Source organism: Oncorhynchus gorbuscha, linkage group LG20, assembly GCF_021184085.1.
Source record: "Oncorhynchus gorbuscha isolate QuinsamMale2020 ecotype Even-year linkage group LG20, OgorEven_v1.0, whole genome shotgun sequence".
In the NCBI taxonomy this organism is placed as follows: Eukaryota; Metazoa; Chordata; class Actinopteri; order Salmoniformes; family Salmonidae; genus Oncorhynchus; species Oncorhynchus gorbuscha.
In genome coordinates, this window is record NC_060192.1 from 15,585,470 (window position 1) to 15,612,217 (window position 26,748).

Below are 26,748 nucleotides of genomic sequence, written 5' to 3' on the forward strand. Positions count from 1 at the left end.
CTGCTTTGGTAGAAGCACACCCTTGACCTCCGGCGGGACTATTTTTAGGCCAGATTATCGACGTGTCAATGTTTATATCTCAGATTACACACACTCTGTCATTATGGACGAGTGGGTTTGTAATTACGAGCTAAATTTTGTCACAGGGGCTGTCTGTGACACACTCGTGTGCTATACTGTACAGACAGACAACCACACTTGCATGTACGCACGCACACACGCACGCACGCACACACTCACACACACAAACAAACAAACACTCACACAAACAAACAGTACACACACAGTACACACAGTACCCCTCTCGCTATCTCTCCGACCACATAAGCACATTGAGATCAATTTTTCCAGCCAGGTGCCCCATTTTCCTGCGTGTGTCTGTCCATTTGTCCGGTTCTTCCTTCAAACTCCAATGGGACAGACAGTATTCTTTTCTCCAAGTTGGGTGAGGGGTGGCGTGGTGCCAGCCAGGACGGCATGCCAAGCTAGGCCCTCACAGCTTGCTGAACACAGGAGAGAAGCCTAGCCCTGGCAGTGTGGCTCACAGAGCGATCTCCCCTATCCTGCCAAATCAGCCTCAGTGGGTATTGAACGCAGCCTTTGTGAGATGTTCATTTTCAGCCTTGTTCTTCATAGACACTCACACTGGATCATAATTTGACGACTCTGTTATTGAGTAGCGTTCAAAAGCAAAATCAATGTCTCTTGTGGGGACTTCAGGGTTTTCAGCCATAACTTCCCTAATATGGATCAATGGCCCCATTGTTTATTGTATTTAAATAAAACCCAAACCACAGAAGGGAAAAGACAGACTGTGCACATGACAACAATATTCCTCCCAAGCCAGACTGTTTTACCTTTCTGAGAAAATCTATCCCCGGTGTCATTGGTGTTTTCACATCTGATTAAAGATCCCTCTCCCTGGTGCAGTGGGGGTGCCTTTTTACTGCTCATCGATAGATTGAACAAACGTCCTATTTGACAAGGCTGTCTGCTGCCTCGCTCCTCCAGCCCTCTGATAGACAACATAAATGCGTTTTATTCCATCAAATGAAATTGAGAAGATGTCAGATACTGGCTACGCTGCGGTGATTGACCCTGACACAATTTCTCCCCCCTTCTTCTCTCACTCTTTGTCTTTCTTTCTTTCTTTCTATTAATCACTCTCTCATTTTCTCTCTCTCTCACACCTGCTTATTCAGTGTCATACTATACAGTATATACATTTTTTACAACAGCTCTGGTGAACTTAAAATATGAATAGAATAATAGTAGTAGCAGTGGATTTATTCACATTTTCTTTACAAGGCAGTAATCAGAACCCTTGTTAGCAGGAAGACCATAGTACAATACTGTTTAGAGAGCATAGTCATTGAGGTGAACATGTTCAATTATAGCGGGACCAATCCTTGTGTATTATATCCTGGTTATGTCATATTGAGGCCACTCATCTCCTTCATTACAGTAATCCAATTACAATTCAAACCAACTTTATTGATACTAATTTGTTTTTACGATAATACAAAAAATAATTACAGTATTCAGATACAATAATTCAAAGCTCTCTGACTCTCTATGTATTGCAGTTCAATTAAATTAACTTTTATTGATACTAATTATGATAACACAAAATAATGACCGTATGCAGAAATAATAATAACATACTCCTTCTCTTTTTCTTCTCCAGGCGGAGCTGACGGGCATCAAATGGCGGTGCTACAGCTTCCGCGGCGGTGGAGAGTACGGACCGGTGATCTCAGCGCCGGCACAGGATGACCCGGTGCTGCGCAGCTTCATACGCTGTGTGCAGGCCAACCTGCTGTGTGTATGGCGCCGCAAAGTCAAGCCTGACGCCAAGGAGCTGTGGATCTTCTGGTGGGGCGATGAGCTCAACCTCTCCGACGTCATCCATCACGAGCTGGAAGGTGAGCCCGCTGCTGCTGATCGCTGTTGCTGTCGCTTTCTATCCCCCCATCCCTCCAGTAGGCTACCCCCCTCCCTGTGGGTTTGTTGCATGTGGACCTTGAGAGTGACAGTTGAATAGGCATTTTATTAAAAGTGCTCATGCTGTGCTGTGGGGTTAGTGACTTGGGGGAAAAGGGGCTTTATGTTTAGTGATGTGTAGCGTTGTGTGGTCCGTGTTTTACTGTCTTGTGTTGTGTGGCATTGTGCTGGCTCAGGAAAGTCTCTGTAATGAAGCACACAGTAAGACTCCCTACGTGCATTTTTTTTGCTGTTGTTTAGATCCTGTGTGTGTGTGTGTGTGTGTGTGTGTGTGTGTGTGTGTGTGTGTGTGTGTGTGTGTGTGTGTGTGTGTGTGTGTGTGTGTGTGTGTGTGTGTGTGTGTGTGTGTGTGTGTGTGTGTGTGTGTGTGTGTGTGTGTGTGTGTGTGTATTACCGAGAGATATCTCACCTGAAAGAGTGCCACTGTCAGCACTATCTCCTCTATTTATAGAAACATTTGCAATATCTGGCTGCACGCTTGCAGCAGGGAACTAGCTTATTGACTAAGCCAGGGGAAGAGAAAGATAAGAGGGGGGACAAGAGGAGGAAGTGAAGGATTGGTTTATGGAAAGGTTTTGGTAGTAATGCAGAGAGGGAGAAGGGATGAGAGAGGAGGAATGAGTAAAGCAGAGAGAGGGAGAAGGGGATGAGAGAGGAGGAATGAGTAAAGCAGAGAGAGGGAGATGGGATGAGAGAAGAGGAATGAGTAAAGCAGCGAGAGGGAGAATGGATGATAGAGGAGGAAGAGAACTAGTAGTAAGGAGAAGGGATGATAGAGGAGGAAGAGAACTAGTAGTAAGGAGAAGGGATGATAGAGGAGGAAGAGAACTAGTAGTAAGGAGAAGGGATGATAGAGGAGGAAGAGAACTAGTAGTAAGGAGAAGGGATGATAGAGGAGGAAGAGAACTAGTAGTAAGGAGAAGGGATGATAGAGGAGGAAGAGAACTAGTAGTAAGGAGAAGGGATGATAGAGGAGGAAGAGAACTAGTAGTAAGGAGAAGGGATGATAGAGGAGGAAGAGAACTAGTAGTAAGGAGAAGGGATGATAGAGGAGGAAGAGAACTAGTAGTAAGGGGAGAAGGGATGATAGAGAAGGGATGATAGAGGAGGAGAGAACTAGTAGTAAGGAGAAGGGATGATAGAGGAGGAAGAGAACTAGTAGTAAGGAGAAGGGATGATAGAGGAGGAGGAGAACTAGTAGTAAGGAGAAGGGATGATAGAGGAGGAAGAGAACTAGTAGTAAGGAGAAGGGATGATAGAGGAGGAAGAGAACTAGTAGTAAGGAGAAGGGATGATAGAGGAGGAAGAGAACTAGTAGTAAGGAGAAGGGATGATAGAGGAGGAAGAGAACTAGTAGTAAGGAGAAGGGATGATAGAGGAGGAAGAGAATAGAGTAAGTAGTAAGGAGAAGGGATGATAGAGGAGGAAGAGAACTAGTAGTAAGGAGAAGGGATGATAGAGGAGGAAGAGAACTAGTAGTAAGGAGAAGGGATGATAGAGGAGGAAGAGAACTAGTAGTAAGGAGAAGGGATGATAGAGGAGGAAGAGAACTAGTAGTAAGGAGAAGGGATGATAGAGGAGGAAGAGAACTAGTAGTAAGGAGAAGGGATGATAGAGGAGGAAGAGAACTAGTAGTAAGGAGAAGGGGTGGTCTAGTGGAGAGATGGAGATGAGAAGGCAGGAGCAGCGAGAGCAATCTTCCCGCTTTCTCATCTTCATTTGTTAATGGAAGGTGACACTAATGAGTGGGAATACTTCTGCATGGGTCAGCGTGGCTGGATCTTGTGCGTGTGTCTTCCCGTCTGTGGTCGGAGACCTACTGTTCATATTGAATGCAGAGATGTGTAACCACTACTGTTTCAATTGTTGTTGTTGGCTGTAGGAAGTGTGAGTCTATTTGAGAGTCAGAGATATTGAACGCTTCAGTAGATCCAAACTTCAGAAATGCGTCCGTCTTTGAAATGTAGTGAAATGCATTATTAACATGTGATCAAAAGCAACAGAGGGAGAAACATTCACACTGTGTCTCCCTCTCTCTCCTGACCCGGAGTTACATAAAACAGTGGAGAGGAGGAGGGGGGCAGCATGGGGCTAGTCCACTAATCTAATCTCCCCAGTCATTCCTCGCCACTGGGCCACACGTATCGATTCTCCTCATTGTCCAAAAAAGTGTATGCAGGAGAAAGCACTGTGGTGCTGCTGCTGATTGCATAACCTCTGCAAGATTTCACTGCTGCTGATGTTTCTCTACCACTGCAGAGGCAGTCCGTCAGCACTCAGCAGGGGAAGCTTGGATCCTCTGTGTTCACTCTGCAAAACAATATCGACATGAAGAGTCTGACTAAGGCTGAAGCTGTCATATGGTCGAGAGGGTATTCTACACAAAAGAAGCCCACTTAACTTTCCCCCTTTCTCACGTTGTCCCTCCAGAGCACATGAGCCAAATATTAAGCACAATATTTCAGGTTTCCTGTATTTTCTTCAAACCTGTTGTACAGTTGGCACAGAACATGCTCTCAAAGTGAACAGCCTATGAGGCCAACGTCACACCTTCTTCAAATGATTTTTGATTGGTTGTTGGTCTGAGCAGGCTTTAGCAGGCTGCTGTGTATGTGTGTGTGTGTTTTATGGCAGAGAACAGGGAGGGAAGGCAGGGCTTCCTGCTTATCAGATAAAGCGTGGGAGAAAAATATGCAGTGTTTTTTTTTTCTTCTTCCCAGAGCGTAGGACTGCTATACTGTGGCCTCCATTACCAAGACATCCAGTCCCCTCCCTCACTCGGTCACTCACAAACCAAACATGCTTAACCCCCCCTCACCCCTCCATTCCTTAGAATCCGCTCTGAACTCCCCAAGAGCACGAGGGTTTCCAGACCCTGGGTGCCCCACCATACCCTGTCCCCTCCTCTAACCTCCTCTTTTCCCCCTCCAATTATTCCTGCATTTTCCCCTGGCATGTCTCCACACAGGGACCTCTGTGCAGCTGGCCGGGAGGCACAGGGAGCCAAAGGTCGAGGGAGCTGAATAGAGCACAGGACAAAGACCTGGTTACATTGTAATGGGCTGGCTGGGAGACCTCTGTCTCTGGCAGGGAGAGCACCTCAGAACAGGAACACAGAGACCAGAGATAATGCTTTAGAGGGGGAAAAAACCTGACTAACTGACTCGTGTTTTGATGTGATTTAGCTAAATATGAGGCGATAGCCTAATTCCTAGGCTGCCTGTTATACGGAATACTTTTTACAGTTCAATATTATGAAATAATTGTATGCAATATTAATTACAGTGATACCATTGCATCTGTTTGAGTTTTCATTTTAAACGTGGTAATCAGGTTGATACATTTAATGATAATGTCATTATTTCATAGCTTGTATTTACAGTTTGGAGTATATGGTTTTCAGTAAATATCTAAGTGAAAAAAAGAGCTCCAGTAATATAATTTCTCTGTTTAATCCGGATTATGCAATTTGCCAGAATGATTGTCCTCTGACCTAGCCCATGGTCACTGTGTGGTGTGCTGTGAGCTGCCCTTTCCCCCTGAGCACTAAAAACTAATACATACTCATTGTGAGCCAGATGTACTAAGCTTTTACATCACTGCAAAGTTACTGCAAAGGTACCTGAAGAAATACACTTTCGTGCTTTAGCTCTGATATTCAATTGAGCTGTGTAATCTTTGCAGTGGCAGAACATCTCAATAAATCTGGTACCTCAGACAACAGTCCACACGTGCTCCATCTGTGTTCAGGTATCAGTGTCTCAGGCGCTCTCTCAGCCCGGCTCTGTATGCCATTGTCATTGGCTCAATGTCGAACCAGTGGAGTGTTTAAACATCATGCCCAATGCATGTGGCTCTGCGATTAGCTTCCCCAGGGTCCTAAGACCTGGTGGAATTGCCCTATATTTTCACTATCTCACTAGTACTGCTTTATGACAATCTCTTATTTCTTTATTTCTGAGATGACTCGTTTTGTAAGGGTGGTAAAGGGGGTAATCTGATCTAGTTCTGGCCGTTTGCTGAGGAGGAGAAGTTATTTATCAGTATGTGCCTGTGCCCTACGGTGTGGGCCGTGTCATGCGTGTGCAGTAAGCAGCCTGAGAGGCTGTGACGTGTTGTAAGATGAGTCCACGGATATCCGGTCAACACCTCATGGCAATCGGAATATTTTAACCTATGGAGGTACTGTAATGATTACATTTGACTGCGTGGTTATTAGATGGGACTAATTGATATTAGTGTTGTCATGACTACCATAACCCAGTTGGCCCCAGGGTCATGTACAGTATATAGAGAGTTGGGCCAATGCGAATTCTGACTGAACGTTCTGAGAGTGCCACTTTTTCCTCCATAGCCGTTGCTAAGCAATAATTGGCACTTCCACCTTGTGCTGTTTATTTCTGATAGTTTTCAAAGCCTATGAAGATGTCCAGTGAAAGCAGATATGCAATGTGCTGACATCACAACACAGGACCGCCTTGGAAACACATTATTCGTAATGATATGAAATAAAAACATTTGTTCAAGTCACATCCTCATTTGTATGTTTTACAGCGGGTCATTTCAAAGGGAATTGTCGGAGGCGATCTCTTATTGTTGCATCCAATGATGTGTATAAATCCGCGATGGCTGGTGCTATTTAATGGCTAATGAAGCCACCGGCCGCAATATTGCTACTCCTCAGAAGGAGCAGTCCTCCATAGGAATGAATGGATTTCTACAGTATTTCAATCAAATGTTTCCAGGACAAAATGCCATGTATTTATGTATTTCTTTGATATAGTGGGGACTGTATAAAATATACTAGTTAAAATATACTAGTTATTTATATAGCTTCCAAAATCAAAAATATATTTTTTTACAATGGAGGAGTACCAGAATGGCTGCACTGTGGCTTCAAAACAGTGCCCCGTCGGTCATCTAGGGCTAATACATGTCATTGGTTACATCACCAACAATTTAGAGAAAAAAGGTGCTAACATGGCACCCGTTCTAAAACCTGACCGAGCTCTCTTAAAATGATTCGGGTTTGCCTTATCTGTGACCTAGAACAACTAGGCCCTGCTTTGCCATACCTTCGACTCACATTGTGTATCTGATCCCCTTCACTGGTCCAGGGTCAGATTGGTTCTTTAGCTCATAATGTTTGACAATGCGCTGGTGAGCTACGATGTACATCCACAAAGAAGAAACCATATAAACTGCAACTCTTTTTCACCTGTGGTAGTCGGTGCGAGGGAGCGTTGTAATAGTTTTCAGTCATTTGTAGCTAGTGTAGTAATACCCACATAGTGAAGTAATACCCACACAGTGAAGTAATACCCACATAGTGTAGTAATACCCACATAGTGAAGTAATACCCACACAGTGAAGTAATACCCACATAGTGTAGTAATACCCACATAGTGTAGTAATACCCACATAGTGAAGTAATACCCACACAGTGAAGTAATACCCACATAGTGAAGTAATACCCACACAGTGAAGTAATACCCACAAGGTCGTGGTTACAAAACCGAGAAGCAAGCTTCGAAGTCAGAACAGTTTGTCTGGTTGAAGCGAGCGGATTGGAGTATGGGAACCATGCGCATTTCTACTGTATGCGGTGCTCATTTCACCCCAGAGGACTTTGATGGCTTAGTGTACCCAATGAATGGCAGGATTCAGAATGAGACTGACTGAAACCAGGTGATGTGCTGAGCTTGAATATGAAGCCTGCAACCTCTATTTCCTACCGACCTACCAGCACGTTGCGAACAGTGGCGGTCTGTGCCGTTTAAGAAGAGGAAGGACGGTTTTTTCATGAGTATGATCTTATTTCTATTACAGCATATTGGATGACTGTCATTCATATTCCATTCACCCAGTTCAATGTAACATGGAAAGGTTTAGAATGAAAGTTTACAACGTAGGTGCACACAGGTCGAGAGAAAAATTTGAGGTGACATTCAATATTGCCTTGCACACTCTTGCCTGCATCTAGCTGATATAGGGTGTAATCATTAGCCCAACAGTTGCAAACAAGAGTTTCTATTGGACAAATGTAGGTACAGTGCGGTTACAAATTCAGGTACAGTTACTTAAGTATTCTGACCCTTTGCTCTGAGATTTGAAATTGAGTTCAGGTGCATCCTGTTTCCATTGATCATCCATGAGAAGTTTATACAACTTGTTTAGAGTCCACCTGTGGTAAATTAAATTGATTGGACATGACTTTTAAAGGCACACACCCGTCTATATAAGGTCCCACAGTTGGCAGTGCATGTCAGAGTAAAAACCAAGCCATGTGGTCGAAGTAATTGTCCGTAGAGCTCCAAGACAGGATTGTGTCGAGGGACAGTTTTGGCGTGGGGTACCAACAACTTTCTGCAGCACTGAAGGTCCCCAAGAATACAGTGGCCTCCATCATTCTTAAATGGAAGAAGTTTGGAACCACCAAGACTCTTCCTAGAGCTGGCCGTCAGGCAAAACTGAGCAATCGGGGGAGAAGGGTCTTGGTCAGGGGGGTGACCAAGAACCCAATGGTCACTCTGACAGAGCTCTAGAGTTCCTCTGTGGAGATGGGAGAACCTTCCAACCATCTCTGCAGCACTCCCCCAATCAGACCTTTATGGTAGAGTGGCCAGACTTAAGTCACTCCTCAGTAAAAGGCACATGACAGCCTGCTTGGAGTTTTCCAAAAGGCACCTAAAGACTCTCAGACCATGAGAAACACGATTGGAAGAGTTCCAGTGTTGTGTTGGATAGTCCTAGCTAGTTAGTTGACATAGCATCTTGCTGTTTCAGCAGGGTGTTCGATTAGGCTAAACTAGCGAGCTGCATTTGATAGCTAAGTAGGTGAAACAAAGTGAAAAAAATACCAAAATATCTCTCTTTCTTGCTTCTCCTTCATTTTGCAAGAAATTAATTTCTTCAAAACTGTTCAACTATTGTCTTTCTCTCTCTTTGAATCAACTACTCACCACATTTTATGCACTGTAGTGCTAGCTAGATAGCTGTAGCTTATGCTTTCAGTACTAGATTCATTCTCTGATCATTTGATTGGGTGGTCAACATGTCAGTTCATGCTGCAAGAGCTCTGATAGGTTGGAGGACGTCCTCTGGAAGTTGTCATAATTACTATGGAAGGGGGTGAGAACCATGGGTCTCCTAGGTTTTGTATGGAAGTTATTGTACCCAGAGGAGGACGGAAGTTTATGTCACCTTGCAGAACTGTTTTGTTTCTTCCATTCACTTCGTTATTTTGTTTTGTGTGTTCAGTTAATAAATTAACATGGACACTTACCACGCTGCGAATTGGTCCGATATTTCATACTCGTCGTCAGACGACGAAGAGATCTGTTACAATAAGCTGGCTTGCTGGGTCCTCCATATTACATTACACCCCATCAAATGTGTTTTTCCAGCATGACTTCTGCATTCTGATCAGTTTTATGTGATAACTTGAAAATACAAAAGTATGGTGTAACTTTGCATTGGGATTTTTGATGCGTATTATATTGCAAATCCATATGTTACATGTGGTTATGTTTATGCTACCTAACCTGTAAGTCATTTAGCAGAAGCTCTTATACAGAGCGACTTACAGTTAGTGCATTCATCTTAAAATAGCTAGGTGCGAGAAGGGGTGCTGTGGGATTATTTAAGATACTCTTTGGAAAGGTAGGGTTTCAGATGTTTTCGGAAGATGGGCAGGGACTTTAATGTCTTAGCTTCAGTAGCAAGCTGGTTCCACTATTGGGGTGCCAGGACAGAGAAGAGCTTTGACTGGGCTAAGCGGGAGCTGCCCTCCTAAAGGGGTGGGAGAACCAAGAGACCAGAGGTGGCAGAACGGGGTATTTGGGTGGGGTGTAGGTTTTGAGCATAGCCTGAAGGTAGGGCGGGGCCGTTCCTCTTGCTTCTCCATAGGCAAGTACCATGATCTTGTAATGCATGCGAGCTTCGAATGAAAGCCAGTTGAGTGTGCGGAGGAGCGGGTAAACATAGGACAACTTGGGAAGATTGAACACCAGGCGGGCTGCGGCATTACAGATATGTTTCTGTGTGAGCTGCAACGCTTTGTGAGTGAGGTAGGGTCGTACTCTACAGATATTGTAGAACTGCAGGAGGGAGTCACTGTTTGCAGAGAATGACAGGGTTTTGTCCAGGGTCGTGCCAAGGTTCTTTGCACTCTGTGAGGGGGACACCGTGGAGTTGTCAACTGTGATGGAGAGGTCTTGTAGCGGGCAGGCCTCCCCCAGGAGGAAGAGCAGCACTGTCTTGTCGAGGTTGAGCTTGAGGTGGTGGGCCGAGATCCAAGTTGAGATATCTGCCAGGCATGCAGAGATGCTTGCCGCCCCCTGGGTGCCAGAGGAGTAGTTGAGTGTCATCCGCATAGCAATGATAGGAGAGACCATGTCAGGATACGATGGAGCGGAGTGATTAGGTGTATAGAGAGAAGAGGAGAGGGCCTAGAACCGAGCCCTGTGGGACAGCAGTAGTGAGAGTACATGGTGCAGACACAGATCCTCTCCACGTCACCTGGTAAGAGCGTCCTGCCAGGTAGGATGCAATCCAAGAGTGTGCAGAGCCTGAGATGCCGAGCCCTGAGAGGAGGATCTGATGGTTCATGGTGTCGAAGGCAGCGGATAGATCTAGGATGATGAGAACAGAGGAGAGAAAGTACGCTCTGGCAGTGTGGAGAGCCTCCGTGACAGAGAGGAAAGCAGTCTCGGTTGAGTGACTCGTCTTGAAGCCTGACTAGTTAGGGTCAAGAAGATCATTCTGAGAGAGATAGTGAGAGAGTTGGTCAGAGACCGCAATCTCAAGTGTTTTGGAATGAAAATAAATACACGATATCTGTTGTTTTTTATGTGAGAGCTGTTGTGTGTTGATTTCTTGAGGGGTCTAGACATTTTGAAGTCAGAGGGGACGCGGCCAGTGGTCAGGGATGAGTTGATGAGGGAAGTGAGGAATGGGAGAAGGACTCCAGAGATGGTCTGGAGAAGGAGCGAGGGGATGGGGTTGAATGGGGTCGGGCAGCCGGACCTCACTAGTTGCAGGATTTCATCAAGGGAGATGGGAGAAAGGGGTCAAAGCATAGGGTAGTTCTGTGGGAGTGGGACCAGTGGACTCAATAGGATGAGTGAATGAGGAGCTGATGCCTTCAACCTTATTTTCAAAGTGGTTGACAAAGTTGAGACAATTAAGGTGGGAGGCGAAGGTGGAAAAGAGTTTCCGAGCAGAAGCTTGAAATTTAGAGTGAAAGAAAGTGGCTTATACGGAGGAAGATAAGGTGGAGAGGAGGAAGTGGCAGGATGATAGGTTCACCCACACCACGTCTCACAAAGACACGGCAGTTGGAAACAGAAATCTCAAATTTGGACTCCAGACCAAAGGACACATTTCCACCGGGCTAATGTCCATTGCTCGTGTTTCTTGGCCCAAACAAGTCTCTTCTTCTTATTGGTGTCTAGTAGTGGTTTCTTTGCAGCAATTCGACCATGAAGGCCTGATTCACACAATCTACTTTGAACAGTTGATGTTGAGATATGTCTGTTACTTGAACTCCGTGAAGCATTTATTTGGGCTACAATTTCTGAGGCTGGTAACTCTAATGAATTTATCCTTTGCAGCAGAGGTAACTCTGGGTCTTCCATTCCTGTGGCGGTCCTCATGAGAGCCAGTTTCATCGTAGCACTTGATGGGTTTTGCGATTGCACTTTAAAAAACTCAAAGTTCTTGAAATGTTATGTTTTGATTGACCTTAATGTCTTAAAGTAATGATGGACTGTCGTTTCTCTTTGCATATTTGAGCTGTTCTTGCCATAATAGGGACATTTACTAAATAGGTCTGTCTTCTGTATACCCCCTATCTTGTCAGCGAGAAGTGCAGCAGTCTAAGGTACTGCATTTCCGTGCTAGAGGCATTACTACAGACACCCTGGATTGAATCCAGGCTGTATCACAACCGGCTGTAATTGGGAGTCCCATAGGGCGGCGCACAATTGGCGCAGCGTCGTCCGGGTTTGGCCGGTGTAGGCTGACATTGTAAATACGAATTTGTTCTTAAATGATTTTCCTAGTTAAATAAAAACACAAATAAAAACACAACTGATTTGCTCAAATGCATTAAGATGGAAAAATGAACTTTTAAGAAGGCACACCTGTTAAATGTATTCCAGGTGACTACCTTTTGAAGCTGATTGAGAGAATGCAAGAGTGTGCAAAGCTATCATCTAGGCAAAGAAGAAGAATTTGAAGAATTTCAAATATAAAACATATTTTGATTTGTTTAACACTTTTTTGGTTACTACATGATTGCATTTGTTTTATTTCATAGTTTTTACGTCTTCACTATTTTTATACAATGTAGAAATTAGTAAAAATAAAGAAAAACCCTTGAATGAGTAGGTGTTCTAAAACTTTTGACCGGTAGTGTATAAGAGAACAGGACTGCCCCGGTGGAGCACACTTCAGACCTGTATTTTATGCATCTAGGTTTGACTGTGACCTCTCCAGCTTGCTGTTAAATAATTATTAATTTAAGATTGACTTCATGTGTCCCTGGTGGTAATTTCCCCAACAATTAATTTTTGTGGAGATTCAACACCATGACTTGGAAAGGACCTCCAGTGACACGAGAAGTAGATATGAACCGTTTCACAGGTAACAACAAACGGGTGTGATCATTCTACAGTGGTTCCTGCATCGTACAGTCAAACCGGTGTGATTAGAATGCTTATTTAGAACGTCCAGTTTCAGTTGACGCAACAGTCAGCATTTAAGTTAGCCACACTTCTTTCACAGAAAATTTTTATAGGAACGCACACATGTCCAAAGTTATTTGTAAGGAAATCAACAAGGATGGCAATGCGAGCGCCACCCAGAAAATGTGCCAATTCGCACCAGACAGTGCAAATGTCTGCGTACTTGATCTGTAGAAATGTTGGTGGAGTGCGTGGGCTCTCCTCAAAGAGGAGAAACTGTCTGCAACTTTGAAATGGGCTACTTCTTTGTGAATCAATGAGGCAGAACACACCTCAATTCAATCTGTTGTTTGAAAATTAAACTTGTTAGAATATCATTTGAAATTGACAAGTTGAAACATAGCCTATAGATAATTAGCAGGCAGCGCGTGTTAACTGTCCTGTTGCGTAACTCACATTTTGTAAGAGTGAGTCCATTCTGACATCACGTGCATTAAACAACTATCGCCGGGGTGAGACCGTTAGAGATATCTGGAACTCATTTGTGAAAAGGTTAAATTAATCATCTTCATTATCAGTGTGCTGGAGAGGTTCCAACCAACTCAATGCACCATAGTACACATGTCGGTCAGGAGCTCCACCGGGGCAGTCCCGTTAGTTCTCTTATATACTGCTTACACAGACAAGTTATATTTCAATGATTTAGCTTATTCATTATTCTTAATTATTTCATCATTAACATTTGCATGTGACCAACCAATACCTCACAAGGCTTCTTCTCGCCAAGCTGAGACCTTGAAACTAAGATATCCCTTTTGTTCTCAAAACAAGGTTCTGGGCGTACTGCCAAATTGCAGATACTAATAGTGAGGATTCCTCCCAGGCACAATCTATCAGTCACTTGCATGAACCCAGTCGATTTGGTTATTAGAAAAGCGCAAACATAACATTTCCCATCACAATGGGTTGTTGCCAAGGGGTGGGGAGCGTCTGTAAAGCCTACAGGGAGAGGAGTGAACAGGTATAGAAAACACACACACTATCAAGGCACAAGGTGAGACCCAAATGCAGACACAGGAGGCAGATGTTTGGAGTCTTACAATGTATATTAATCCAAAGAGGTGGGCAAGAGAAGGGTCGTGGACAGGCAAAAAGGTCAAAACCAGATCAGAGTCCAGGAGGTACAGAATGGCAGACAGGCTCGTGGTCAAGGCAGGCAGAATGGTCAGGCAGGTGGGTACAAAGTCCAGAAACAGGCAAGGGTCAAAACCGGGAGGACTAGAAAAAGTAAAATACAAAAAACAGGAGAACAGGAAAACCGCTGCTTAACTTGGAAACATACAAGACGAACTGGCACAGAGAGACAGGAAACACAGGGATAAATACACTGCGGAGAATAAGCGACACCTGGAGGGGGTGGAGACAATCACAAGGACAGGTGAAACAGATCAGGGCGTGACACACACATCTTTAACAAAGCTACAAAATAGCAAAATGAGATCATCTGCAAACAACTAGGTAAGATACTCAAGTGATAGAGTGGTGTGGAGCCTTCCTCTCTTTCCTTCCTCTAATAACTCCGCAGAACCTTCTTTGTTTCGGCGACGAGACCGCCACTGATACGACCGCCGCTGACAGCTGCCTCTGAAAAAACGGGACTGAAGTACTAACACTAATTGCTAATTGCCTAGCAGAGGTGAAGAGCACACCTCCCAGTACTAATTGCTGATTGCCAAGGAGAGGAGAACCCATTCCAATCATGATGGGTTGCACTGTGTTGGAGGCTCTGGCAGACTGCTGAAGGGCACTATGACTTGATGGTTGACTTTGAGCACCAGTCAGTGCTGCTTCTGCTCCTGCACCTGAACAGCATGTGGCCAAGGTGAATGGAGAGGGGAAGAGGAACGCAATGAATCACCTCATCATGTCAGGATCAGGAGCCACATCAGCGTATTCACTCAAGTGTTATGAATATGGAAAGAAAATCTCACCACATCATTTAATTTGATGTGGTTATTGATTAGGCCAGTGTTACTTTAACCACATTCCTATGCTCAAAATAAAGTGAATTGTAAATACACTGTAGTAGACACTACACTTTTCATTATCTGACTGAAACACTCATTCCAGGCTAATCCGGTGTATTTTTATTCCACCACCAATTTTCACTGGAAATGAGAGCAAATTGATGAAGCGGCACATGGAAAGTAGGTCATGAAAGGAGTTAATAAAGAGAGATTGTTATCGGTAGGATGAGATGGGGTAACAAAGATCTAAACCCAACAAGTGGATCAGACTGACAATCCTGAGAAAAGAATCTGTGATAATTAAATCTTTTATACAGCGAGAGAGGGAATGAACAGAACTGATATGACTGGAGGCTTGTCATTCACAACAACAGCATGGAAACCTGTGCAAGATAGCAGACAGAAACGTTACCTCTGTCAGAGCAGAGAGTTTAGGGGCTATGGCCCTCGGTGGAAAGCTGCCTGCCATGATTTGTGAAGCCATAAGGGATGTGTGTGTGTGTGTGTGTGTGTGTGTGTCTGTAATTGCCAGGTGTTTCTGTGCTGCCAGAGGTTGTAAGGTTCCCAGGTAATTGTTCACTGAAATAAACAATGCCAGATTTGTGTGTGTACTTGAGCGCTGGAGGAAGTTTCACCTCTGCCTCCACCTGTACTGTCTCACTGTGATCACATCATCTCTTGTGTGTAGTCTGTACTGTACCAAGGTCCTTCCCACCACCTGCTCCACTAGCCTGAATGGCATCAGTGCATATGATTATTATGGCTGTATTTATTTGGCTATATTTGTTTGTACTGGCTAGGATTCTATTAGTAGTTTAAAAAAACATTGCTGCCATCCTGGATTATGTCTCCCTTATTTTATCTCAATTGGGATCACCTGTATTTATAAGGGACAAATAAATAAAACATAAGGTTTCTGTTACTTTTCATTGTTTAAATATTCACTGAAATCTACCCAGCTACTGTCTCTGATAAAAATGTTAAGTTGTTATAATTATTTTAGATTGACATAATATACAGTATGGAGGGGTCACAACATTGTTGCATGTTGGAATGTACAGATAGGCGTTGCATTGGTGTCTACACTCTTAGAAAAAGGGTTCCAAATGGGTTCTTTGGCTGTCTCCATAGGAGAACCCTTTTTGGTTTCAGGTAGAACTCTTTTGGCTTCCATGTAGAACCTTTTAGGGAAAGTGTTCTAAATGGAACCCAATAGTGTCTTACCTGGAACCAAAAAGGGTTATTCAAAGGGTAATCCTATGGGGACACCCAAGAACCCTTTTAGGTTTAAGATAGCACCTTTTTTTCTAAGAGTGTACAGATATAGGATCTTAATTAGATTACTCATTTGTTGCTGAGAATTTTCCTGCACAGCAGGCTTCTAAAGCTTGTAATGTCCACTTTAAAATGTCAGAACGCCCTAAGGAAAAATGTATCAACCCCTACAAAAAATGCCCATTAATTATAATTCACATAATAATTCACATTTCCTGTTGCTGCTGGATTAAGTTTCCACGTTAGCTATCTGTCTCAAATTAAGATCCTACATCTGTATGGACAGAAGGTACATCCCCCAGAGCGTCCCTTATTATTCTCTCTCCATACCTTACTGTTCTGTCCTCCTTTCTCTCCCTCTGTCCTGCTGTCTGAGACATTGCCATTGTTTCAGTGATCTCACTGCCATACATCATGTGCTAAATATAGCTCCCTGAGCGAAAGAAAGAGAGAGCCAATGAATGGAGGGAGGAAGTAAAACACTGGGCTCTTCCCTTTTGACCGTTTTTCTCTCTTTCTTCCCCTCAATGTGTTCTTTTGTCTTTCCATCCACAAGTTGCCAGCTAGTTGAATGTTATAGACAGGTGCTGGGAGATGTGACCTAGGCATTATAGAGGTGAAACGCCAGACAGTGTTGCTTTCCCCCTCCTAATCTCCTAGTCATAGCGTGCCTCACTTTACCAGCTGTGTGGTAAATATGATCCTACACACATAGCCAAGGTGGGATTTGATACCCCTAAACAAATTACATTCAGTCTAAACACTATTAACAGATCTTGAATGCACATTGAATGTTTAACAGGGAATGGTGTGTGTGCTTTGGCAGAATATCCTGTTCATGTTTCTGACTGGGGCCTGATAAGGTGTGTGTGGGAGAGTGATTTCAGAAAAGTGTTGTTGTGTTGTTAGGAAAGCATTTCGTGAAGGTATGACTAGAGTTGCAAAGGGAGGGTGTATTACTGGACATTTTCTAAGTTTACCAGTAAGCTACCAGAATTTTGGTATCTTTCAAGGATTTTATTTAATCTATCACAATACATTTTGTGTTCCTTTTGGGTACTTCAGTTTATGCCAGGTGTCTGTAATTATCTCTGTCCCTCTGTGTGGATTTATCACATGTCAAACATACACCATAATTAAATAAGAATATTCTAAAATAAAAACAGAATGACAAAGCTTTAAAGCTTTATCCTAAATATAAACCATCAACTTTGTGAATACCATTGGTGTTTAAGCAGGAAATATATATATATATATATATATATATATATATATTATTTTACACACTTGTATTTATTTTGCTATGTCAATATGTATTTGTTGTCAATGTTTTGGCATCAAACTGGTGACAGTTGTGAAAAACTTCAATAGTTGCAAGAGTTGTAGAGTTAGTTGAAAATAATGCCATTGTTGATTAGATGCTTTTTTTGGCAATTAATTAAGCTCTATTCTCTTGAACCATATTGTTTATATACTACAAACTCATGGACAATACAAACACAGATTTAAAATTGTATACTAAATATGCATTTAAAAAAAAGTTATTAAAGTATAATTTACCAAAGTTACGATAGATTGCCATTTATTTTCTGTTAATTACCAGAATTACTGAAGATTCCTGTAACTTTGGTAAATTACCGGTCGCTTTTCAAGTCTAGGTATGACTGGAGATGTGAAGAGGGGATTGGAGGTTGGATGTAAGAGATTAGGTCAACAAGGCAACTGTCCAATAGGGGTAAAGAGGGTCGACCCCAGGAAGGGGCTGAAAAGGATGGAGCTACTGCTGCAGAATGGACAGGAAAGAAACATGTTCAGGATGTACAATGTCTTATTGAAAATGACCACTGTTTGGCAAATGTCCATCAGTGGAAGAACTCTTGTAATTCGATCTCAAGTCCTGTTTCAAGAACTTTCTTTTAATAACAATGACATGCACAGTATGGTTAGCTTTGTGCTTTGCTTATGCAGATAAATTAGACTGAAACAAAATGTATGTTTGAGAGAGAGAGAAATGCCTATGTTTTTTCATTGTGAACATCTGTTTTTAGTTCTGTATCTATTCATGATAGATGATTTAATTAGTCATTATACACATGAATGACTGACATTCCGTATCACCGGAGTTCCTGCAATTGTTACAGTCTTTACAGTTTAAAACCCCTAGACTTTGGAAATCCTGATTTAAATTAGTCTCCAAAATGATGTCAGAGTATACAATAAAAGCAATACAACTGGTGATAGCTTTAAGGCTGGCATATTATGCCTTGTTTAAACAACTCCTCAACCCCCTCTGTACCTGTGGACCCATTGAGTCACCAGTACAGATCTAGTATTTTAATTTGATCACTATTTTGTTGCTGAGAATTTTCTTAAACTTGTAGAGTATTTGCTTTTAAAGTTTGTGATTTCCACTTTGAAATGTCAGACTTGATTTGCTCTAACAAAAAATGCACTGTATCAACCTCATACAAAAAAATTATAATCCACATAATGATTCAGGATTATTTTCCTGCTGTAGCAAGCTGGCTCAAATGAAGATCCTACATCTGTAGATATACTACTCCATTTTGTTCCTAGCCCCTTTAATCTGATTTTAATAAAGGCCTCCTCTGATTAAGTATTGCTCCTCAGACTTTTCTGTGTCAATGAGTTTTACTTGGCATCCATCCACGTGGGCTTCTCTGCCTGCTGATCGTTCCCTCCTCTTTTAGGCTGGCGTTCTTTCATGCTTTCTTTTTCCTCCTCCCTTGTTCTTTGGTTCTCTGTGATGTTGGGGCTTTGAGTGACAGGGTATACTCGGAACAGGGCACCCTCATAACATTTAACAACATGGCCATGTTTGTTCCTGGAGGTTGACTCAAACGGCAGTGACTGTGAGGGGAGCTAAATAACAGGGATGAATAATACCTTGAGTTTGTGCCTGAATTGTGAACTAGGTCGCTCTGACACATGTCACAATGGGACTTTGAGAGAGCAGTCGTGTAGAAAAAAATGAACTACGGGTAATTGTCCCCAACAAACAGAACCTACCCGAGATAATTGAGAGCCCCCTGAAGGAATTCACACTGCCGAGAGGAGTGAATCTGCTGCCTGCAGCCTCTGACTTTTTACAGTTTGGCCCTGGCTAGTGAAAAAATGAGTCACATTTGGAAAATACCAATTCCATGATAGCAAAAAAAGACAGAGTGAGAGGGGGAAGGTGGAGAAGGAGGAGCGAGAGAAGGGGGAGGGAGGTAGGGAGTGAGAGATGGGTATTAAGTGAGCGAGAGTAGGGCGAGAGGGAGGTAGAGCGACCGAGAGAGAAAAGAAAAGCAGGGAGTGAAAAGAGCAGGGCAAGTTGAGGAAAAACAGCCTCAGTGCTGTTTATTTGTACGTAAATTTGCGAGTAGGGACTGTGTCTCTGATTTCCTCCCCCATCCTCTCCTCCTCTCGCAGGCTTCACGGGCGTGGTCTGTGACCCCCTTGACCCCGAGCAGTGTGTGTCTGTGTTAGAGACAGAGAGAGCAAGAGAGAAAGAGGGAGAGAGACAGAGAGAGAATGTGTGTGTGTGTGATGACAAAGTAGAGGGGGAGACTGTTCCCAGCTGCACAGAGGGGGGAGTGTACATTTTCCCTCCACAAGCCTTCGGTTTTGAAAGAAAAGCCACCAACTGAAAGAATGAGGGCTTTGTGTGTGTGTCTGTGTGTGTGTGTGTGTGTGTGTGTGTGTGTGTGTGTGTGTGTGTGTGTGTGTGTGTGTGTGTGTGTGTGTGTGTGTGTGTGTGTGTGTGTGTGTGTGTGTGTGTGTGCGTGTGCGTGTGCGTGTGCGTGTGTGAGAGCGAGAGCGAGAGCGAGAGAACGAGGCAAAGGGAGTGCAAGTTGGGAGAGGGGAAAGGCAAGAGGAAAAGAGGGGAGAAAGACAGGGAGGAGGGAGGAGAGACGGACATACAGACTGATGGAGGGAGGGAGGGGGAGTGGGAGAGAGCCCACATGGTGTTGTGTAGCTGCTTGTCTACCAGTGTCTGGGTGGAAGTACTGATGTAGGATCTTAATTTGATCACTCTTTTGTTGCTGAGAATTTCCCTGCACCTTAGGAAATGCAAACTTGTAGTGTATTCAAGGTTTGGAAAGGCTTCTAAAGTTTGTCATTTCCACTTTAAAATGTCAGACTTGATTTTCCGTAACTAAACATGTATCAACCCTTACAAAAAAATTTAATCCACATAATAATTCACATTTCCTGTTGCTGCAGGATTACTTTCCTGCTGTAGCAAACTGGCTCAAATTAAGATCCTGCATCTGTATTTGTGGTCGGGCCCATGTTTAAAGTACTTGCTGTACTTCAATTTTTTTTCTCACCGTGCTCTGTCTTGGAGAGATTGCCAATCTAGAGAACACTTTCTACATCTATCCAAAATATGCTTAATCTGACAGCAAAGGAACACATTGTGAATGTTTTTGTCATTGTGTTCCCTTTAAGAAATATTACCCATTTATTCTGACAGAACATTTCACAATCAAATAAAACAGACTTCTGAGTGATCTATCCTCCATTTGATGTGTAATTTCAATGAATCAATCGACTGTGGTTCTCACTGTTTCAAAATGCCATAGGTTTCAAATGTTGTAATGTAATGCCCTAATTAGGAATTCAAATTGTAGCCCACAAAAATCTTAATAGAGTCCTAACTTCCAACTTTCGCAGAAATCTCCCATTGACATCAATGTATAATTGGTTACAGAATTATTATTGGACAGTTGCGTGATACGGTATACCATTTTACAAGTCCAGAGTATTGTAAGGCTCTGTATTTATTTTCTTAGTCAACCTTGTGTTCTGTTTCTTTGTGTTCTTGAACGTAGCCCTGTCTTTCATTTTTTTCATTTAATTTCACCTGTGTTAGTTACTCACCTGATCTCACCAGCTCCTTATTTGGTTCAGTTCATTCTGCTTGTGCCTTTGTGAGGTATTTTAGCCTTTTTCTAGCTCATTTGTGAGAACCAGTTATAGCCTTCAGTCCTAGTTTTGATTCACCTGCCTGTTCGCCTACCTGTGTATGACCATTGCCTGCCTGTGACCACGATTCCTGAAAACATCTGCTGCGATCTGCGTGTAAATCTACACCTTTTCTCTCTCTGAGTATTCATTACAAGTATATATCAGGTGTTAGAGCGTTGGGCCATTAACTGAAAGGCCAATAGTTTGAATCCCTGAGCTGACAAGGTGACAAACCTGTCAACGTGCCCTTGAGCAAGGCACTTAACCCTAATTGCTCCAGGGTCGGCATTGATAATGGCTGACCCTGGCCGACCCCACTCTCCGAGGTTGTCTCAGGGGGGATATGCAAAAAAAACACATTTACAGTTCACACACGTGTATAATACACATTTGTACACGTGGACAAATATTATCGCCCACCAAATTGTTTATTTGATCATTATGTTCTGATACTTTCATGATTTGTGTATATCATCACATTCCTCGTCATACATTACACAGTGCCAGAGCTACACAATCAATGCATTTGCGTATAGTTATTCTAACGATGTCCAAAATCAGGAATTCAGCTTCACTGCATTTCCTGGACTCCCCCTGCCTTTGATCACAGTGCAGTGGTCGGCTGCCAGGTGGAGTGGACTTACTGTATAAGCTCCTCAGCCAGAATGTGCCGTAACAGCTCCACTGATTTCCCCCACAAGTCAATAGTAATGGTTTATCACATAATAAAAACAGTTATTCTAAGGCAATAATATCACCAGAAACTATTCTACCATATCAGACTAGTCCCTCAAATATACTGCAGTAATTTGTTAATGAATACAGTAATTACGATAAAGTATATAATTTACACCAATGGATACTGAAAGCCGACACACTCATGGCTGAGGTTTTATGCTGTAAGTGAGTAATTAGTGGTGCTCTTTAATGCATTCAAACAATCGCATAAGGGTACTTCAAAGCCCTTTCTCCCTCCCTCTAAAGATGATCTGTTTATGAAAGTGCCTGCATGTCATGCTATTATTATACCAGCTAAATCACACACACACAAAAAATAAATCAGCTGTTCATTTTTACACCTCAACCACAATGAGCAGCCAGAAATGGGCAAACCCATTTCCCCGGGAAAACAGTGGTAGACAGGCACCACCATTCCTTGCCTGTTGCTGCAGTGCGCTAGTACTGTAGGTGTTTTACAGTACAAGGTTAATGTGATTGCAGCAGGGAGACCCAGAGGGACCGGTGCTGTCCAGGGAGGTCTATCTGTTAGCTGGTGTTGTCTAAGTAGGCAAGCCCTGGGTCTGGGTCCCGGTCTGGGCTGTGAACATGCTGTGTGTCTGAGTGGATCCTGTCGAGGGGCCAGCTCTCCTCTCCTCCCCTGGTGCTCCGCTCTGCTGGGAATGAGTGGGAGTCTTGGCAAGAGAATAGTACAGCACCTCCCCCCTTCTCTGTCTCTCCCTCTTTCTCTCCCTCTCTTTCTCTGTGTGTGTCTCTCTCTGTGTCCCCTTCCCCCCTCTCTCTCTGGACCCCCCCCCCTCTCTATCTCTCTCCTCTCCTCTTGGCTGAGTTCTCTTGTCAAGCTCCTCCCAGCAATAGTGGAGAGAGAGAGAGACAGGGGGAGCAGGGAATACCTGTGGAATCACTAAGCTTCTCAATGGCTGCCCTGGTGCCCTTGTGCCCTGGATCACACCTCGAGGCCCATTGTGAGGTAATGAAGGAGTGAAGTGGCTCTAGTTTAACAGGAAGGTTAATGTGGAGGGAGAAAGGGCTTTCCATTACATTGGACTGCAGCACATGAAGCTGGACTGTGCAGCTTAATGGTGTTTCTTTATTATTTTTTAAAACAAATGTTGTTATTTTCACTTTTTTAATGACTTTTGTTTCGCCATTTAACATTTGCAATGTTTATTTTCATCTATGTAAAGCACTTGGAGCACCCTTAATGCCCTGTGCTCCCAAAAGCATAACCATTTTGCTTATACTCCCCTATCATATTGGTGACCTCATTGCAGAGTTACATTTTTTTTATATATATATCTATTTTTTATTTAACTAGGCAAGTCAGTTAAGAACACATTCTTATTTTCAATGACGGCCTGGGAACAGTGGGTTAACTGCCTGTTCAGGGGCAGAACGACAGATTTGTACCTTGTCAGCTCAGGGGTTTGAACTCTAACCACTAGGCTACGCTGCCACCCCCACATGGTCAGGGAGTTAGAGGGTTAACCCTTAGGGAGACATCCCAACCATACAGCAGGCCCAATCTGGTGACATTTGTACTGAAGCAAATACAAAAACAAAACAAACAAAACACCAGCAATACACTTAATATTTACCAGCATTTACATGTTATACTTAAATCTCACTCAATGTCTCTAGCCTTTCTGGCGAGGGTGATCAGGCCTCATCAGAAAGTAAGGTCATTCAACACCATTAAGTTAGTGTTCTTTCCATTTTTCTTTCCCTGTACTTCAGACTCATTATTTGAAGACATTTCAAATATTTCAAACATTCTGTGTACCAGGTTTGCATTGGGTTTCTCAATGTATTCATTAACAGGAGAACTCACCTGTGCAACCACAATTTGGACAACAGATACTTCAGAAAATGTCATTTGTGTGCCCTTTACGGTGCATCCTTTCTAACTTGTGAAGAACCCACACAATAAATCAGACAATGTATTAACATCACTAACAAATATTCATAATAGGTGGGTTGTGTATGTGTGCTGGCTTGTGTGGTAAAATGTAGGGTAAAAACAAACAAATGGCCAGGCCTTACTTAATTGGGAGCTCCCTTTACGGCTAGATCTGGGTACCTTTATACTTAAAATAGCTACTGAATTTCACTAACTGCTCTCCCCAGGCAACAGCCACGGGAAACATTTCAAAGGGAGAGATAGGGACACCCAATCCTCTCCTAAAAGAGAAAATAAACATTTAGTTCATTTTCACTTTGTCAAATCTTAATCACTAACAAAAAGGTTTTAGTTACAGATAAAACAAAACATGATGAATTCTGTTCACACGGAGGCCACAGTCCTCCCTCCACTCTTTAATCGTTTGTGTTTTAATCCATCCCAACGTTTCCTGTATATACTGTTACCAATCTCTGTTGGATATTCACTATTTGCTTCACACTCATCGAGACAGATCTACTCATTAACAACATTTAAAAAATATAGTACTTCTCTATAACCTATCATACTAGTACACAAGCATCACAATTTATCCATACACACACACACACACACACACACTATGGCCTCAAGGCCACTGAGGCTTTCACCCACTCGGGATTTACACTCCGCAGAGAACACCCTGCTTGGGAGTTACCCTTCTGGGATTTACACTCCAAAAGACCACCCTGTTCGGGACTTACCCTTCTGGGATTTACACTCCCAAAGACCACCCTGTTCGGGACTTACCCTTCTGGGATTTACACTCCGAAAGACCACCCTGTTCAGGACTTACCCTTCTGGGATTTACACTCCGCAGAGAACACCCTGCTTGGGAGTTACCCTTCTAGGATTTACACTCCGCAGAGAACACCCTGTTCAGGACTTACCCTTCTGGGATTTACACTCCGAAAGACCACCCTGTTCAGGACTTACCCTTCTGGGATTTACACTCCGAAAGACCACCCTGTTCAGGATTTACCCTTCTGGGATTTACCCTCCGCAGAACCACCCTGTTCAGGATTTACCATTTTGGGATTTACCCTCCGCAGGACCACCCTGTTCAGGATTTACCATTTTGGGATTTACCCTCCGCAGGACCACACTGTTCAGGGCTTACTGAATAAACTCAGGCTTTCTAGATCCATATCCTATCATTGTTTATTCAGCTTATGACTCTCATCTCCCCAATATGTCAGAATGAATGGTAACAGGTGTAGGAACTGTGCCTACCTTGGTTTTGGTGCCAGCTCCTGCTCCACTGATTCGGGCTCTCTAGTTCGACTGTAAATCGTGGTGAATCCTGCCGACAATGCCAACTGTTAGGCTCTTAACAAACTAAGTAAAAACTCAAACTTACAACTAGAAAAATCTCAAACCAAGTTTATTCACCCACTGGGTCACACAGCTGCAAAGACAAGGCATGATTACACAAGCACATATATTAATAACATATATTACATATATATATATATTAATAACCTTCTAATAGGTGGGCTAAGCTCCTTATAAAAACATGAGCCGTCGCACACCCAGAGAAAAGTATTTAGTGTAGAGGTGCTTACTAACGGCGAATAAAAGAGAGTCGCACACCCCAAAAGTATAAACCCAGTAATTTATTGGGTAAAACACCAATGTTTCTGCATTTTTAAAAATATATTTTTTATTTGACCTTTATTTAACCAGGTAGGCCAGTTGAGAACAAGTTCTCATTTACAACTGCAACCTGGCCAAGATAAAGCAAAGCAGTGCGACAAAAACAAGAGTTTCACATAAACAAACGTACAGTCAATAACACAAAAAAAAGAAAAATAGAATGTACAGTGTGTGCAAATGTAGAAGAGTAGGGAGGTAGGCAATAAATAGGCCCTAGAGTTGAGAATAATTACAATTTAGCATTAATACTGGAGTGATAGATATAGAGCATATAGGTCGCTGTGGTGGGTAGTATATGGGGCTTTGGTGATAAAACGGATGGCACTGTGATAGACTACATTCAGTTTGCTGAGTAGAGTGTTGGGGGCTATTTTGTAAATGACATCGCCGATGTCAAGGATCGGTAGGATAGTCAGTTTTACAAGGGTATGTTTGGTGGCATGAGTGAAGGAGGCTTTGTTGCAAAATAGATTCTAGATTTCATTTTGGATTGAAGATGCTTAATGTTAGTCTGGAAGGAGAGTTTACAGTCTAACTAGACACCTAAGTATTTGTAGTTGTCCACATATTCTAAGTCAGAACCGTCCAAAGTAGTGATGCTAGTCGGGCGGGAGGGTGCGGGAAGCAGTCGGTTGAAGAGCATAGTTTTACTACCATTTAAAAGCAGTTGGAGGCTACGGAAGTAGTGTTGTATGGCGTTGAAGCTCATTTGGAGGTTTGTTAGCACAGTGTCCAAAGAAGGGCCAGATGTAAACAGAATGGTGTCGTCTGCGTAGAGGTGGATCAGAGAATCACCAGCAGCAAGAGTGACATCATTGATATATACAGAGAAAAGAGTTGGTCCGTGAATTGAACCCTGTGGCACCCCATAGAGACTGCCAAGGTCCGGACAACATGCCCTCCGATTTGATACACTGAACTTTATCTGAGAAGTAGTTGGTGAACCAGGCGAAGCAGTCATTTGAAAAGCCAAGGCTATTGAGTCTGCCGATAAGAATACGGTGATTGACAGAGTCGAAAGCCTTGGCCAGGTCGATGAAGATGGCTGCACAGTACTGTCTTTTATCAATGACGGTTATGATATTGTTTAGGACCTTGAGCGTGGCTGAGGAGAATCCATGACCAGCTCAGAAACCAGATTGCATAGTGGAGAAGGTACGGTGGCATTCGAAATGGTCGGTGATCTGTTTATTAACTTGGCATTCAAAGATTTTAGAAAGGCAGGGCAGGATGGATATAGGTCTATAACAGTTTGGGTCTAGAGTGTCTCCCCCTTTGAAGAGGGGGATGACCGCGGCACCTTTCCAGTCTTTGGGGATCTCAGATGATACGAAAGAGAGGTTGAATGGGCTAGTAATAGGGGTTGCAACAATTTTGGCGGATAATTTTAGAAAGAGCGGTTCCAGATTGTCTAGCCCAGCTGATTTGTGGGGATCCAGATTTT

General features: G+C 43.1%; 1 protein-coding gene across 1 annotated transcript in view; it reads left to right on the forward strand.

Moving 5' to 3' along the window:
* LOC124006653 (mediator of RNA polymerase II transcription subunit 13-like) overlaps nt 1-26,748 on the forward strand; it is a 120,110-nt gene that overhangs the window by 12,551 nt on the left and 80,811 nt on the right. The window contains 1 exon segment of the mRNA XM_046316702.1: nt 1,688-1,925. Coding sequence (XP_046172658.1) covers nt 1,688-1,925 — 238 coding nt within the window.